The sequence below is a fragment of the Typha angustifolia genome, chromosome 1 (genome assembly GCF_048772165.1).
Source record: "Typha angustifolia cultivar Huaian chromosome 1, ASM4877216v1, whole genome shotgun sequence".
NCBI classification, from domain to species: domain Eukaryota; kingdom Viridiplantae; phylum Streptophyta; class Magnoliopsida; order Poales; family Typhaceae; genus Typha; species Typha angustifolia.
In genome coordinates this window covers 8,668,501-8,685,862 of record NC_133239.1, presented here as the reverse complement: position 1 = coordinate 8,685,862, position 17,362 = coordinate 8,668,501, and the positions used below count along the sequence as shown (strand labels likewise).

Sequence of the window (17,362 nt, the reverse complement as noted above, 5' to 3'; positions counted from 1 at the left end):
CCCGCAAAGTATATCCATGCTCGAGATGACATCGATGAAGTTCGAATCGTATCATAAAACTACCACGTGATGATGAAGATTTATTGTAAAGATGCGACTTTGCACATATATTTAGGGATACTTATTGATGATCTTCGTACATATCAAAAATCTAAGTATGAAATAAATATGATAATTTTGTTAGGGATACTCTGAGGAGACGCCTCAATTCACGTACTACTTTTGTTATTATTGCATCTGGTTTCATAATTAAATCACGTACTACTTTCATTAGTATGGTATTATAGTAAAGGTATTTTAATATCTAAATAGCCGGTCAATATAAATGCCTAATATCACGAACTTTGTATATAAGTTGGTTGGCTGATGATATTAATTTCACTATCAAATCAGACATTAATTGGAACCTTTTATAAATAGCTGGTTATATTCGCAACCAACTACAAGTAGAAGAAGAAGAAGGAGAAGAAGAAGAAGAAGAAGAAGAAGAAGAAGAAGAAGAGCCGGTAATATTGTAAGTATTCTGTCCGTAAGGGTAACTTGCATATCTACAAAATTAGTCATTTTTTATAGTTAACAATTATTTTAGAGATGTTGCAAATCAGTCTGACGAAGAGAATACTCCTAATTTTAATGTAGAAAGAGTAGAAATATACTGTACTCTTCATGCAATATATTTGTAAGTATTTTTTACATGTGCAAAATATATAAGAAGATGAAAAACCAATACGTTAGTTGGTAGGTGATATTAATTGATCACTAAAAAATGAATGAAGAAAAAAATACGAAGGAAATGTATTACCTCTTATAGGCAATGTTTAATCTGCAATATTCTTTTGTATTATAATGAGTTTCATCATTTAAGAACGAAACTAGTTAAACCTACATGTAATTTAACAATAAAACTCATTATTGTAAGACTAGGGTACATTAAAGTACATTATATAAGAAGAAAATATTGTTCTTCATAATAAAATATAATATTAAATATAAATAGAGTATTTAAGAATGAAACTTATTATTGTAAGACAATCCTTACAATATACTCTGAATCATTAACTGCCGTATTTCTTTCTATTATAACGAGAATCATCATTTAAGAACAAAACCCATTAAAAATAACTATAGATGGTATTCAATTTCAATAAGCTGGTTGGTTGATAAAATTCGTTCTTATTACCTTAACAACTATAGAAATTGGTACCAAATTAAAATAGTTTCACTATGCCCCAGAATCAAGAACTGCAATAGAACAAAAACAAAGAGCTTTGGCAAAAATTTAAAAGAAATTTTTTTTAAATAATAACTTCAATATTTTTAGTCGAAAAAACAGAGCGAAAGATTTAGTTTGCTTACCGATGCTAAAGAATAGCTTTTGAGGAAACTTTATACGAGATTTCGGAGAGGAACATGATCTATGAGAAAACCCTATAGTAGAAGAAGATGATGACTACGACGGATATCCCTAGCGAATCTTTTTTTGTTTTTTACTATGAAGAAAGATAATGAAAAATAACTTTTATATTTTTAATTTATTAATTGCCGTCTCTGTAACTCGGCAACCATACTCGAGTATAGAAAAGGCAAAGGTGAAAAAAAAACTAAGGAAAAAGTCTCAAATACAATGAAAAAAACTCTATCTTGCCAAATCGAAAATCAAGTGATTTTTCGGTATAAATAATCCCAAACACTTTGAGGCGATGGTAATAAGGCCATTAATTATTTTAACAAAATATTGACATAATTAAAACGGGCCAGGCTTTCAGAAACCGGCGGGTTGAAACTAGTCCGAGACTGGGCAGTCTGGTCGTCCCACTGCAATTGCCAATATTTGACGCGAACCCCTGTAACCCTACCCGTTTTAGAGTACTGCCCTCATTTCGTTCTATATTTTTCTGTTCTCTTTCTCCTCCGCCCCGTGCTGTTATGGCCGCCACCGGTGTACACATTTCCCCTTTAAAGAGATTGGAGTTTGCAGACCAATGCTTAATCTCTCCTAGGTTTCAAACCTCTCTCCAAAACCGTCGCTCCCTTCTCTTCCGGAAGCCCTCGGTTGGTGTCACCCGCGTTGTGAATTTTTACCGTCTCAAGACCCAGGTTGGCTTTTGCTCAATTTCTTACTTTGCATACCTTAAATATGGGATCTTGCGGGGGCCCAACTTGTTCGATACTGTTTATTTGGTTGTTCTACTAAGTTTCGCTTGTAAAATGATAATTTTTACATGCTTTTTTAATATAAGCTTTTCAGTGGGACTTGGAGGCTATGAATTCATAAGAACGATGTACTTTTTCTTGTTTGGTGCAGGCATTTAGTAGCGACCGAGCAACAGCTTATGCGGACAAAGATGGAGGTAGTCAATTCTTATTTTGGATTGATTATCATGTTTTTAAGTGTCCCTAGAATTGCAATTTGCATTTACATTGAAGTTTGGCTCACTGATCGGGTTTCTGATTGTTCCTAATTTGGAAATATAACGGAGGAAGGAGCACTGATTGTGGGTTTGATGTCGAGGCGGTTATTATTCTTGGATGACTTTATTGATGCACATTATCCTACTAAGTGATTTCCACTGGATTTTGATTAGTTCAGAATCATTGGCCATCATCTGCCATGTATTTCCCTTGGTTTTCCGAAGAAAATCAGTATGCCCAGTGCATTGATCATTCAATCATCCTTGAATTGTAGGTCTATATGTTTCCTAAGTTCTAAGCAAGAAGTAGTTTTGTGTATGTCAATGCATATGTATAGTGTATCAACCATGTCAAGAAAAAGAATCTTCATTTTATATTAAAGAGCTACATTTCTTAAAGAAATAAAATAGGAAACCATTTTGTTGCATATCTCTCTTGATTGTTTTATCGCTGAGCACAGTATTACAATTGTTGAAATGGTAAATCATTATTGCTTAATTCTTTTCAATTTCTGCATTCAGTGCAACGACCTTGGAAAATAAGTGATGCTAGGCTTGTGCTTGAAGATGGTTCTGTCTGGAGAGCTAAGTCCTTTGGTGCTTCAGGAACCCAAGTTGGGGAAGTAGTTTTCAATACATCGTTGACAGGGTAAACTATGCCTTCTTTTGCATTTTGCAATATTATTGGTTGTAACATAATTCATATCTGTGTAACCGCTCTTCCACAATCAATTTGTCACTGCATGGATAATTAGTTACATTAGAAAATGTCTCTTAATCTCCTTTCATGCCACAGGTCCATTTTACTTGTTAATTGTTACTGTACATAAAGCTTGTCAGCGAATGTGTTTACTTTTTAACTGTTAAATGCATAATTGATATCTAATATGATTCTTTCACTTTTGTATCATTGTCCTCTGGTAATCATATCCAGAACAATGAAACTCTAGATCAATCAGATCTTCATTGCTTCTAAGTTACTAGTACTTTCTAAGCTTGGGAACTTGTAAATTTCTTATATGTTGTTTGGAATGCATTCAAGTGTTCCTTTATTCTTAATTCCCAAAGCTATGTTAGATATCAGGATACTTAGCAAAACATTACAATGATCTTGAAGAATCAAAATTGTTGTAATTGAGGTGACAAACTTATTTATACTATTTCTGTAACTACAAATAACTTCACTAGAATACTGGTACAGAGATTGTGGGGAAGAGGAATACTTGCACATGCATAATAATAAATACTGCACATGCTCATATACATAAGAGGTGAATTTTGAAAAAAGAATATATTAGCTTCCCCTTTCTGCTTCTACTTTCAATATCAGGGATGATGCTTGATGTAGGTCATTTTGTAAAGTTCGTAAGAAAGAAAGATGCTTATCCTTTTCTAAGGTTCTTGCCATCATGGTGACACATGAAATCAAGCCACTTGAGCTCCATTCTTCATTATAGAATATGCCATTTTAGCATGCAATGGGATATCTAAAAAGAGCAAGTAAGAACAGAAGTTTTAAGATCCATTTGTTAATGATGGACATTTTGAGAATATATGTTTTAGCCAATAAACATCACAATTCTAGGTATTTCTGGCCTCAAATATTTCTTCATAGAGATAGAGATCATGGAATTCTTTCAACCAATTAATTTGATTGCCCATGAAACATGGTTGAAACTATAAGATATGGATGTAACACAATTCAGATACACCAATATGACAAATCTTGAAAAACAAGGATGCAATATGCTAACAATACGTTGTGTATATAGTTATATACTATATCTATAGATATTATATAGATATAAGCCTCTACAAAAAGTATACCTTTAAGTGCTCTAAGTGCTTGCATGTTTTTATATATTTATATTTTTGTAACATGTGATGTACATTTCTAAGCACATCGGCAAATTATTCATTAAATTTCATCATTTGCACCAAATTGTTAATTACTAATATTGAATGCAAAGAAGAGAAGTTTGATTATTAAATCATGAATGCATTGATTTTTAGAAGTATACTTCTAATAGTTTGGAAGTATTTGTGCTTCCTATATGATTTTTTTTTTTCTTTTGTATCGGGAAAGGTATGATATAAGAAACATGAAGTTCACATTGAATTCCAGTTTTCTGCTTTTCTTGTAGATTGCTAATTAAAGATTTCTAGTGATCTGATGATGCAGTTTAACTTTGTTCAAAGATCTTGAAAGCTTGTTATCTGATTTCAAATGCGTCATTAGTAGCCGTTCCTCTATCTTCATATATAAGTTGTAATATTCTTTGTTCAGTAAAGGCTTTTCTTTTAAGTGTTTGTGTAGGTTTGTGGCTTCTGTATTTTATATGTATGGATCATCTTCTTGTAAATATGAATGTATCCTACAAAAGTTTCTAAAATTATGCTACCTTCTGAGGGTAAAATTCTCACCTTAATCATATTGCGGCAGGTATCAGGAAATTTTGACAGACCCTAGCTATGCTGGCCAATTTGTTTTAATGACCAACCCACATATTGGAAATACTGGGGTTAATCCTGGTAATGCACTCATATTTTTTGTGGAAGTTAAGTTTGGGACAAAGAACCAATTTTATCTTGGTGTTCAAGTGTATAGAATTGAGTGTGGAAATTATTATTTTGCAGATGATGAAGAATCAAATCAATGCTTTCTTGCAGGCCTTGTAGTAAGAAGTCTGAGTATATGGTACATTGCACTTTGATAACCTACTAGATAGAATTTGAGAAAAACAATTTGTTGGGCTTCCAGAACTGTTTTCTACTAGTTGATATTCTTTTATCTTAAGTAATCATTCTTCGCTGCAGCACTTCAAACTGGCGATGCACACAAACACTTAGTGAGTACTTGGCAAAGAGGAATATTATGGGCATATGTGAGTGATAATACCTGACCACATAGTTCTTATATTAAGATATGGCCCCATAATTTTACTTGTTCAATGATTCCCTGTCATTGTCCACAGATGACGTAGATACACGGGCAATAACACGCAGGCTGAGGCAAGATGGCAGCCTTATTGGAGTCCTCAGTACTGAAGAATCTCTAACAGATGAAGACTTGCTAGAAATGGCCCGCAAATGGAAAATTGTTGGTATATTCTTGTCTTGTGCATTGCACCTTCCTGATGACCAATTTGACTTTGTCTTTTATGATTTATGACTCTGATATTGTCTCTATTAGGTTAATTAAAAATGATGATTTCCCATTGGAAAAGTCAGTCTAACACATCAAGTAGTAGCAACTATGATGATTTTGCATTGGAAAAATTGGGCTAAGTGCATAACACATCAAGAAGTAGAAACTATTTGCTCGGGGACCGTTGTTTTACATGCCTAGTTCAGCTAGCATTCTTGTACAACTTACTGTCTAGGTTGTAAACCAAGACTCAGCTTTAGCCTATTGTTCTAGGTTGTCACCTAACAAGTCAAAACTTTTTGACATGTTGTAGAACTAGGATTTAAAATGCCTGGAGTTGTCTGAACTCCATTTCCGGTCTTCTCTTAAGCTACTCACAAGAAGTCAAACCAACAAGGTTGTTTAGGATCTATCTAAGAAATCATTTTATTGGCAATCCATGATAGTTCACCATAGGTTTTTTTTCCGTCAGCGGTTGAAGTATGTTTCTAAATTAGTTTTTGAGTTTACTGGATGTTGAACAATAATGGTGGTAGAATTTTTACGCCATGGTTATTATTTTAGAATGCTGTATGCAACAGAAATTTTTGACTTTGTTTTGTAGGTGTTGATCTGATAAGTGGTGTATCCTGTGATGCTCCTTATGAATGGTCAGACAAAACTGATTCAGAATGGGAGTTTAAGAACGATCAAAGTGTCTCTAACAGTTTTCATGTTAGTACCTTGACTTCTCTAACAAGGACCTTCTAATAAATTAGAACATGTATTTAATTCTCCTTCATTTCATCTTGTAGGTTGTTGCATATGATTTTGGAATCAAGCATAATATTTTGAGGCGCTTGACATCATACGGTTGCAAAATAACTGTTGTTCCTTCAAATTGGCCTGCTTCAGAAACATTGAAGATAAAACCTGATGGAGTTCTTTTCAGCAATGGTCCAGGAGACCCTTCTGCTGTCCCATATGCTGTAGAAACAGTAAAAGAAATAATTGGGAAAGTTCCTGTTTTCGGAATCTGCATGGGCCACCAGTTGATTGGGCAGGCACTGGGTGGCAAGACTTTTAAGATGAAGTTTGGTCATCATGGGGGGAACCACCCAGTTTGCGACCTTCGAACTGGACGGGTTGATATAAGTGCACAGGTTTGTATATAGTCGAAATTCACTTTGTTTATTGTAACTTTTTATGCAAGGTTCACTGCAGCTGCATGTTTGTTTAGAGCATGTATGACTTCACTATAATCATTTCTTAGTGTGGCAACCTTAATATCTCAGTTAAGAGAAAAATTACTAGAGGAATCTAACTCTCAGTATGGCAACCTAAGTATTTAACTTCATATAAGTAGTAGTGAGGTGATATTGAGAGTGACTCCTTCAGAATGCATCCATCTTATAGTATAAGTATTGTTGAATAATCTTAGACATATATTATGAGAAGATCAACTCTCTGACTACACTTCCCAGATCATTATCTGTTTTTGATTCATATTTTTGCATAAGGAATACCAATTTATCATTCCTGGGTCTTAAAGTGGCATTGAACCTCTTTAGCAAGTCAATTTTAGTTTTTATTTCTTAAGTATCACGTGATAGTTCTTGAGAGAGTGACCTTTCTGGATTAACATGCTATTTCATCTTGCAGAACCATAACTATGCCGTGGACCCTAATTCACTTCCAGATGGTGCTGAAGTAACACATATAAATTTGAATGATAATAGTTGTGCTGGCCTTGCTTTCCCCAAGCTAAACCTTATGTCTCTTCAGTATCATCCAGAGTCCTCTCCTGGGCCACATGATTCTGATTCTGGTATGTTTTCCTTTAGGCTTTTTGTCAAATGCCTATTCATTTTGATACATCGGTTGCCGATTTGTATTTGTATTCATTATCTACCTTTATTTTCAAGTGCTATATTTTTTTCTGGTATGTTTTTCCTTTAAACTTGATTTCTCTTCCTTTCTCTTGTGATTCCCCTTTAGATGTTTCTTAGTAATCTCTTTTGTCTCATCGTTAGCTTTTGGACAAGGCGCAACATTATCTCAAACATAAGCAATATGCTTTATATTTACTAACTTCTGTGACCTTTACATAAAATCTATTTTTCACTGTATTGGCATCATTCTTATTATTAATATTTTTATCTTGGATTAGTGGAGTCAACAAACACAATAATTAGATGACATAAACTAGCTACAGATATTGCTTGAGATGAATTAATGACTATATCTTATGTGAAATCAGGTAAAAACTGCAAAACACAAACATAATTCACATTTCAAATTCATTATGTAAAAATAGTAGTTTATTCCTCTAAGAGAAACAACAGAACTCACTACACCCAGTAATTTCTAAATTCCACAAAAGAGAATGACATCAAGAAACCAATCAATTCCATGTTCTAATTTTATTAAAGTAATATGCTCATTTCTGGTGCCTACTGCCATTTCTCTTTTCCAAGTTGCAACTAAAAACACTGATGAGCTGATACATGCACCAAGTAATATGCTAATTTACTTCAGTGATATATTTTCCAAGTAATGTGCCATTCAGCGCTGTCTACTTCACAAGTAATCTTTTCCAAGCAACAAAAGAGGATTGATACATTTACCAAGTAACGTGCTAATTTGTTACGATTCGATCTCCCCTTGAAAGGTTTAATTGTCTTGTGATTAGTTTTAGATAGAATTTGCATGGAACTTTCGAAGGATATTCTGGAGGATCTAGCTGTTAGATCTTATTGAAATTTGGATATGTTGTTGTTCTTAAAGAGAGCTTTCCAATGAATTTAAGATCTCAGGGTTTGGATGGCTATATCTTAAGATATTGGCCGAATAATAATCGAAGGTCGGATGAATTCTAGCTTATTAGCTCTTCAATTGATAGATAGGTGCTAGGAGAACTCTTTTAAAATGAAAGAGGAGAAGTTACCGTAGAAGAGCGAGATTAGAAATTAGAGGAGGCCGTTCAAGGACTTGGGCGATGGAAGAAGGTGGGAGAGGGCGTTGGACTAGAGCAAAGAGGGAGATAGGGGTAGCAATGCCAATGCAATTATCAGATAAGCTTAAATTAGGATTTCCTTTACATATTTATAGAGGCTCATTCTAGACCGACTTTGATTAGGACTTGATCAACCAACTCAACTCGACTAGCCGGAGTCGAGCTCGGGTTCACTAGACATCTCATGACTTGACTAAAACAATTTATTGACTAGTCTAGACTCAATTAACCAATTAACAAGTTGAGTCCATATTTAGCAGGTACTTGAGTTTATGGCTCAACTAATAGGCAGCTGCCAAAAAAAAAATATAAAAAATCAAACTAGATAAATAGACTCATCCTAATAAACCTAACGTGCCACGAATGGATCCAATCCGACTGAGTTGTATCACTCCATGCTTCCGTACACCTTGACCTCAAGGTGTTAAATTTGGATAACGGTCCATGAAGTTGGATTCAGGCATCCAAGTCGCCTTGTCCGCCGTGCGTTCGCACCACTCCACCAAAATCTCTATCACTAACCTACCCTGGATTCGAGTGTGCCGTCTAGCTAGGATCCAAGCTAGAATAAGAGTATCCGCTTCGGATGCAGTCTCCTCTGGATCAGCTTCTACTTGCTGGGGCGGAAAAGCTCCTATCGGCTCGGCTGGAGGAACTTGAGCCTTAAGGCTTAAGACATGAAAAACCGGGTGGATTCGTGCGTCGGGGTAGATCTAGTTAGTACGCCACGGGTCCAATTTGCTCCATCACCTGATATAGAATTTAGAAGCAAATTTCTGGTTAAGGATGAGTCTAATCGAGTTTTGTTGATATGGTTGGGTCTTGATGTAGACCAATCCCTAACCACAAATGACCTCTCTTGGTGCTTTTGATCATAGATCTGCTTGATTTGATTTTGGGCGGCCACTAGGTGCAACTTAAGTCTCCTCAACATTTCATCTCGGCCTTGTAAAACCTCATCAACCTCGGTTTGGTTGGCTTGGGCTGATGACAAATAATTGGGCAGGGTTGAGGGCGGTTGGCCATAGACGATCTCGAATGGGGTCATGTCAATAGCCAAGTGGAAGGCTGGATTATATGACCATTTCTACCATGGCAAATAGGCTAACCATTGTCGTGGTCGATCTCCCACGAAGCACCACAAGTATTGCTCCAAGTATCGGTTCAGCACTTCGGTTTGGCCGTCCATCTTAGGATGGTATGTTGAACTCATACAAAAATAGTCCCTTGTAGAGCGAGAAGAGTTTCTGCCAAAATTGACTCACAAATATAGGGTCACAATATGAAACAATCGATTTTGGATACTATACATTTTAGCCACATCGTGCACATAAATCTCCACGACCTTCGCCGTTTAGAGAATGTGCTAATCTCAAAAAGTGGGCATATTTGCTGAGGCGGTCCACTACCACCATGATCACTAAATGACCTTTGGTTTTAGGTAGACCGTCGATGAAGTCCATGGCGACATCCTACCAAACCCGCTTGGGAATCAGAAGCCGTTGAAGCAAGTCAACGAGTTTAGTCGATTCGGTCTTTGCTCTTTGGCACACCTTGCAAGCTTGGACATAGGCTTACACATCCTTCTTCATTTCAGCCCATGTGCAACTCTAGTTCAGCCATTTATAGGTGCACAACATCTCAATTGGCTCGGCAGAGGGAACTCGAGCCTTAAGGCTTAAGACATAAAAAACTAGATGTTTCCGTGCCTCAAATAAGTTTAGATGGTACGCCATGGGTCTAATCCTCTCGGTCACCTTATAAGGTCCATAGAATTTTGGAGCCAACTTCTGATCAGAAATGGGTTTAACCGAGCTTTGCCGATATGGTTGGAGCTTGATGTAGACCTAATCCCTAATCGAGTAGGACCTCTCATGGTGCCGGTGGTCAGACTTGCTATATTTGGTTCTAGGCAGCTGCTAGGTGCATCTTGAGTCTTCTTAATATCTCATCACGATCTCGCAAAATCGCATTTACCTCAGTTTGGTCGGCTCGGGCCAATGGCAGGTATGTGTGCAAGGTCGGAGGCGGCTGACCATAGACGATCTCGAACGGAGTCATGCTAATGGCCGAGTGGAAGGCCGTGTTGTATGACCATTCTGCCCTTAACAAATAAGACAGCCACTATCGCGGTCGTTCGTCGACAAAGCATCGTAAGTATTCCTCTAAGCATCGGTTTAGCATCTCGGATTGGTCGTCCGTTTGAGGATGATAAGCTGAACTCATACGGAAGGTAGTCCCTTGGATAACAAAGAATTCCTGCTAAAATTGACTTACAAATATCGTATCACGATCTGAAATAATCGACGCATCTTGGTCACGTCGCACACATAAAAATCTCTGCAACATTCTTTGCCGTGTAGGGATGCGCCAAGGCTGAAAAATGTGCATACTTGTCTAGGCGATCCACTACCACCATGATTACCGAATGACTTTTGGCCTTAGGTAGATCGTCAATAAAGTCCATGGCGACGTTCTCCCAAACCTTCTTTGGAATTGAAAGTGGTTGTAGCAAGCCGGTGGGTTTAGTTAATTCTATCTTCGCTCTTTGACACACCTTGCAAGCCTTGACGTAGGCTTGCACATCCTTCTTCATTCCAACCCATGTACAAGTACAACTCTGGTTTAGTTGTAGGTGTGCTACACCCTCTCATATCTAGCCATAGGGGGGTTGTCATGGAAGTGGCATGCCAACTCCATGCGCAAGCGTTGATCGGCTAGAACGACCACCTTACCACGGTCCACTATGAGTTCGTCTTTCACCAAAACTTCTTGCATTCTGCTGGAATCTGCGGCAAGGTTGTCCATCATCCTCATGGTGTCGGGATCCTTCTTGTAGGTCTCCCACAGCTGCTGAAAAAATGGGAAAACTGATGCCGAAATTGCTGTCAACTCGGTTGGATTCAGATGCCTTGATAAAGCATTGGCAACGCTGTTTTCAGTCCTCCTTTTGTACACCAACTCATAGTTATATCCAAGTAGCTTGGACATCCATCTTTGTTGGGCTGATATATATATGAGCTGCCCAAGAAAGTATGGCAAACTCTTTTGATCGGTGCGGATTGTGAAGCGACGCCTGATGAGATAAGGCTTTCACTTGGTGATCGCATGGATGATGGTGAGCATCTCCTTTCTGTAGGTAGATAGCAGCTGTGAACGCACCGAAAGAGCCTTGCTCATGTAGGCTATGGGTCTGCCTTCTTGCATCAAAACAACCCCTATGCTGATTCCTAATGTGTCACACTCAATAGTGAAGAGATTTGGTGAAATCGGCTAAGGCAAAGACCGAGGCTGAGATCATCACTTTCTTTGTGGCTTCGAATGCTTTCCTTGCCTTATCTGTCCAAGTGAATGAATCCTTCTACAGCAAAGCCATGAGGGGAGTCGCAACCTTGCCATAGTTTGCCACAAATCGATGGTAGTAGCCGGTTAAGCCGAGAAAGCCGTGTAGCTCCTTGGTAGTCTTGGGTAGCGGCTATTTCATTATGCTTTAAATCTTCTTAGGGTTAGCCTCCATGCCATTTTTAGATATGATGTGGCCCAGGTAGTTGACCTTTTGCTGCCCCTATGAACACTTGGAGTCTTTGGCCTTTAATTCGTGTTGTCGCAATAGGTGAAGTACCGTCCGAAGATGTCGTATGTGCTCCTACGTACGGATATATACTAAGATGTCATCAAAGAATCAGCACATATTGTCTCAAATGAGGTTTAAAGATGTCATTCATTAAGCTCTGAAAGGTGGTGGGAGCATTGGTAAGACCAAAGGGTATAACGAGGAACTCGTAATGCTCATCGTGTGTTCAGAACGCGGTCTTGTGCACATCGGACAGTTCCACTCTTATTTGATGGCACCCCGCCCTTAAATCAAGCTTTGAGAAGTAGCATACACCCGCCAATTCATCCAGCAACTCTTCGATCATCGTTCCTTGACGGTGATAGAATTGAGAGCTCGGTAGTGCATGCAAAACCACTATGAACCATCCTTCTTCCACACGAGCAAGATTGGTGAAGAGTAGGCGCTTCGACTTGGTCTTATCACCCCACAGGATATCTCTTGGACCATCTTCGTTATAGTCTTCTTTTGAATGAAAGGGTAACGGTGTGGTCTAACATTTGCTGGACCTGCCCCGTGCATAATCTTGATACGGTGGTCTTGCGTCCTAGGTGGAGGCAATCTATGTAGCTGCTGGAATACATCTTCAAATTCCTGTAAAATAGCCTTTAAGCCAGTGGGGGTAAATGCATTGAATTGTCCACGTCTTTAGCCCATTCGATGAGTTGCATGAGGTACCCGCAGCACTTGGGTTTCGGCAACCCTTTTCTAGGGACAGCAATGCGCCTTCGGCCTTCTTGCTTGGTGCGGCTAGTAGCTAGACCAATTGGCTTTCATGGTTGAACTCTAAGCCATGGTGGTGAAGTCAAAGGTGACTGGTCTAAGATCCTGAAGCCATTGCACCCCAAGCACCAAGTCGGCCTCTTGTAGAGCCAACAGATAGATCAATTCGGAAGACATGGCCTTGAATTTGCAATTGGACCTTGCAGTATATGCCCTCCATTCTTAATATGGTGCCATCACCGATAGCCACATCGAAGTTGTTGGAAGGCTTTGACTCCAATAAGGATTAGGACTTTATTCTTCTCGGAGTCGTCTCGTCGGCGAAAGTATGAAGGGAGAGCTTGGCTTGGACATCAAGTGGCTGTCCTCTTCAGCTTGGCCACCTTCCTCTTGCTACTCTAGATTTTCTACGAAATCATCCTTGATTGCCTCCTCCATGAGCATGATGGCAGCAGGCTATTTTGTTGCATTTGTGGCCCAGTACGAAGCGCTGGTCATAATAAAAGCATAGGCCTTGTGAGCACTGATATTCGATCTCTGCTGGTGTGAGGCGTCGGCCTATCATCCATAGCCCTAGGTTTAGGGGTTGTTTGTGGTGGGGGTGGCCAATTAGGGTTTGGCCGAACCCACCCCGAACGCGCCACACCCTAGACCAGCAGTCTTGGGTTGGAGCGCGGGTCGTTAGTGGTCCATGTTGGTTGGTGAGTCTCTTTCAACTCTCATATCTTCTCTTCTATCATTTGAGTTGCTAAAAAGGCTTCCAACAAGGTAGTAGGATGAGTCGTCTTGACTTCCTCTTGGATATAACGGCGAAGTCCGGAGATGAAGGTGCTTTTAAGAACAGAGTTTGATCACCCATGGACTCGATTGTTAATTCTTTCAAACTCCTCTTGATAGGCTCTTATAAAGGTCTTTTGGGTTAGTTTCGTCAAGATGGCTTGGAAGTCTTTATAGTCGGAGGGTTCGAAGCGCACGCAAAGTGTATCGAAAAACTCCTCCCAAGTAGTGAAGGCGTGTGTGGGATGTGCTGCTTGAAACCACTTCATCGCTACGTCTTCAAGGTGGAATGAGGTTAGGAGCACCTTTTGGTGGGCAGGTGTCCCTTGATAGGTGAAAAATTGCTCCGCTCTATAGATCCAATCCAAACAGGTTGTCTTTACTGAGTTTAGGAAAATTAACTTGAATGGTTCGAGGTTGTAGCACTTGATCGTATCCGTTGTCGCATCCTCGATGAAGCGGCTCATGTTGCTGGACTCTTGATTGATATGGGGGCTCCTCTTATTCCTCCCAAGGTTTCTCTTCTGGGAAACGGGCCATGGGAGCCCTCGGATGCAAGGGTGGCAATTTGGTGCGGCCAAGATCCGTCTTTGCTGGACTCGATCTTGTGGTAAGGGATGCACCTCTGGTCTTCGATGATGATCATGAAGGAGCCGGTGTCGATCTAGTTGAACTGGTGCTGGTGGAGGAGCCACAAAAGCCGCAACCATTACTGGTTCTTCCGCGGGCGGGAGTGGATCCAGATTTGTGGGTGCATTGTTTCTAGTCGACGTGCTGCCTTGTTGGTTCGTCCTGGAGGTGATAGGATCTGGTATGTCTTGGTAGTCTACGATTTATGTCAGTGAGAGTTGCTTGCATTGCTGCCATTTCTTGCGCCATGGAAGCCATGGCTTGTGGTAGATCAGCAAGGCTCTCCATGGGATCTTGTGGATGTGGTGGAGATGGTGACCTTAGGGGTGTAGTGTGCTCCATCTCCATAGTTTGCTCCATTTCTTGCGATGTTTGTTCTGCTTGTTTAGCCGCACTTGATCTCGTGGTAGTCATGATGGTCCGAGGAATAGTGGCTTTGATACCAAATGTTACGATCCGATCTCCCCTTGAAATGTTTAATCGTCTCGCGATTGTTTTTGAACAGCATTTGCACGGAACTTTCGAAGGATATTCTAGAGGATCTAGCAGTTAGATTTTGCTGACATTTAGATATGTTGTTGCTCTTAAAGAGAGCTTGCCAACAAATTCAAGATCTCAGGGTTTGGATGGCTAGATCTCGAGATGTCGGCCAAATAATTACTAAAGTTCGGATGAATCCTAGCTTGTTAGCCTTTCAATAGTTAGATAGGTGCTAGGAAAACTCTTCTTTTAGAGTGAAAGGGGAGAAGTTACTGTAGAAGAAGGGGATTAGAAGTTAGAGGAGGCCGTTTAAGGACTTGGGCGGTAGAAGGAAGGGGGTGGAAGAGGGCGCCGATGGCTAAAGCAAGTAGGAGGGAGATAGGGGCAGCAATGCAAATGCAATTAACAGATAAGATCAAATTAGGGTTTTCTCCATATATTTATAGAGACTCACCCTAGACCAATTTTAATCAGAACTTGATCAACCAACTCAACTCGACTAGCCCGAGTCGAGCTCGGGTTCACCATACATCTCATGACTCGACTAAAATAATTTATTGACTAGTCTAGACTCAATTAACCAATTAATAAGTTGAGTCCATATTTAACAGGTACTTGAGTTTATGGCTCAACTAAAAGGACAGTTGCCAAAAAGAAATGCAAGAAATCAAACTAGATAAATAGACTCATCCGAATGAACCCAATGTGCCGCGAATGGATTCAATCCGACTGAGTCGTATCATAATTTAAAACACGAGAGGGAGAGAACAAAAGATTATTAATAAAGCAGTGAATCACTGAATCCACCCATCCAAAAGTTATTATAAGCAAATGATACATGTAGGATTACATATATTCATAACTAAGCAGATTTGTCATATAAGAAATTAAACACCAACTATCAGCACAGAAGAAACAACTGATGAACGGAAGAATGCGAAGAATTAGAGGAGAGTGAAAGAGAAGAAAGAGAAGAAGAAACAGAGGAGACTAAAACCACTGCCACAAACCAGAAGAAATAGAAGAAGAGGGATGGATACCTGCTGTCGTCTGCTTGCTGCCTCTCAAGAGAGAAGGTGATTGTGAGAGGGAGAGAGGAGGCAATGGATTTGAGGGATTAGGGCTCAGTTTGGGAGAGAGGGAGATGAGATGATTGGGTTATTTTTTTTTATAAACTGATTAGTTTTTACATGGTAGTAGATCCAATTCCCTCCAATGTTAAGGCGGGCTGACCCGCTCCAATGCCAAAGCCGGCAGCCCAACCTGCTATTTCCCAGCAACAGCCTCAAGTGCCTTGTGAAACACTGATTATTATGAAATATGCATGTCAGAAATTCAAGAGAAAAGGTTCTTTTTTATTTGGAAAGGTATAAAGAGGATTGAAATGGATGCCAAAAAGTTTAAAAGTTTGATTGTGGACTTGCAGATGTAGAATCACTCGAGGAAGTGAACTATGGAACCATACCTGTGTTCTTGTTGAAGGCATTATGAACTTATAATTCTTTCCGTGCGGATTCCTTGTGATAGGTTAATAACTCTATATTTGGGGTTGCTCTCAATACTTCTGTTCTAGTCAGAATGAGTCATTACTAGGGAAAAGCCAGAACGTTAATAGTGGTATACAATTTTCTTTCTTTAAAATATGGTGTAAAAATATGCTTGTCATTTCTAATATACCTAGTTTCATCAACAACACAATTCGCACGGCTAATAGTTCTGATTGAAGGTTGAAGTCTTAAGATATCTTTAGTTTAGTCTAGCTACATTTGAAGCTAGTGGATTATCAACAATTTGATTTTGGTCACAATTTATCTTGGCTCTTTCCCCACCAACTTAGTTTTTTCTTAGGCAATTGATGCAGATGTTATTGATATCAATATATTGATTTCCTATGGGTTTTATCTTAGATGAGAGTAATGCAAATTCTTAGTTTCTTTTGTTGCAGATACTTGACTCATCCTTTTCCTTGTCTTTTTCTGGTATTCCAGCTTTCAGGGAATTTGTAGAGCTGATGAAGGAAACTACATTGTGAGTGTGACTGCTACGTTGAAATGAGAAGTTGAATGCGCTATTCTTGTTCTCCTGCATGCAGGTGCTGGCTTCTATATAGATTGTTTGACAGAGCTAGACCTTTTTGTACCACTCTTTTTTCTTTTGCTGCAGAACTATCTCAGTGAGCTGCGAAGAACTCTTCTATGTATTAAGTTATATATAAGAGAGCTTAATTATAATAGAGTTTCAGAATTTCGGTTCTTATTTCTCCTTTAGTGGTTGAAGACCGAAAGGGTTTTTTGTTCTCTTAAATTTTTTCCTGATAATGCTCAGGGTCTTAGCAGTCTTCGAAGTATTGGATGATCTTTTAGTTTTTTGCTACATGATTTATCTACCAATTTTACTAATACCAATTTGACTATAGAATAAATTTTTCGATATTGTGATTAGTTGTCTAGGGTATAGGTAATCATTTGATCAGCGTATTTCTCTCTCTTTTTTTTTTCTGAGAAAAATTGGAGATTAACCTCAATTAAAATTCATTAAGCAATTAAAGATCAAAGAACAATAAAAAGTTTTGACGGATGCAATTC

The 17,362-nt window shown here is 38.9% G+C and overlaps 1 protein-coding gene across 1 annotated transcript; it reads left to right on the top strand.

Annotated features, from left to right (window-relative positions):
- The first annotated feature begins 1,851 nt into the window (after positions 1 to 1,851).
- Positions 1,852 to 17,033, top strand: LOC140759978 (carbamoyl phosphate synthase small chain, chloroplastic). Its single transcript, XM_073096730.1, has 11 exons — positions 1,852 to 2,097; positions 2,306 to 2,351; positions 2,934 to 3,060; positions 4,855 to 4,943; positions 5,049 to 5,109; positions 5,229 to 5,296; positions 5,387 to 5,515; positions 6,164 to 6,273; positions 6,354 to 6,701; positions 7,201 to 7,366; positions 16,766 to 17,033. The coding sequence occupies exons 1-11, from the start codon at positions 1,927 to 1,929 to the stop codon at positions 16,807 to 16,809; spliced, it is 1,359 nt and encodes a 452-aa protein (XP_072952831.1). The 5' UTR covers positions 1,852 to 1,926; the 3' UTR covers positions 16,810 to 17,033.
- Positions 17,034 to 17,362: the final 329 nt, after the last annotated feature.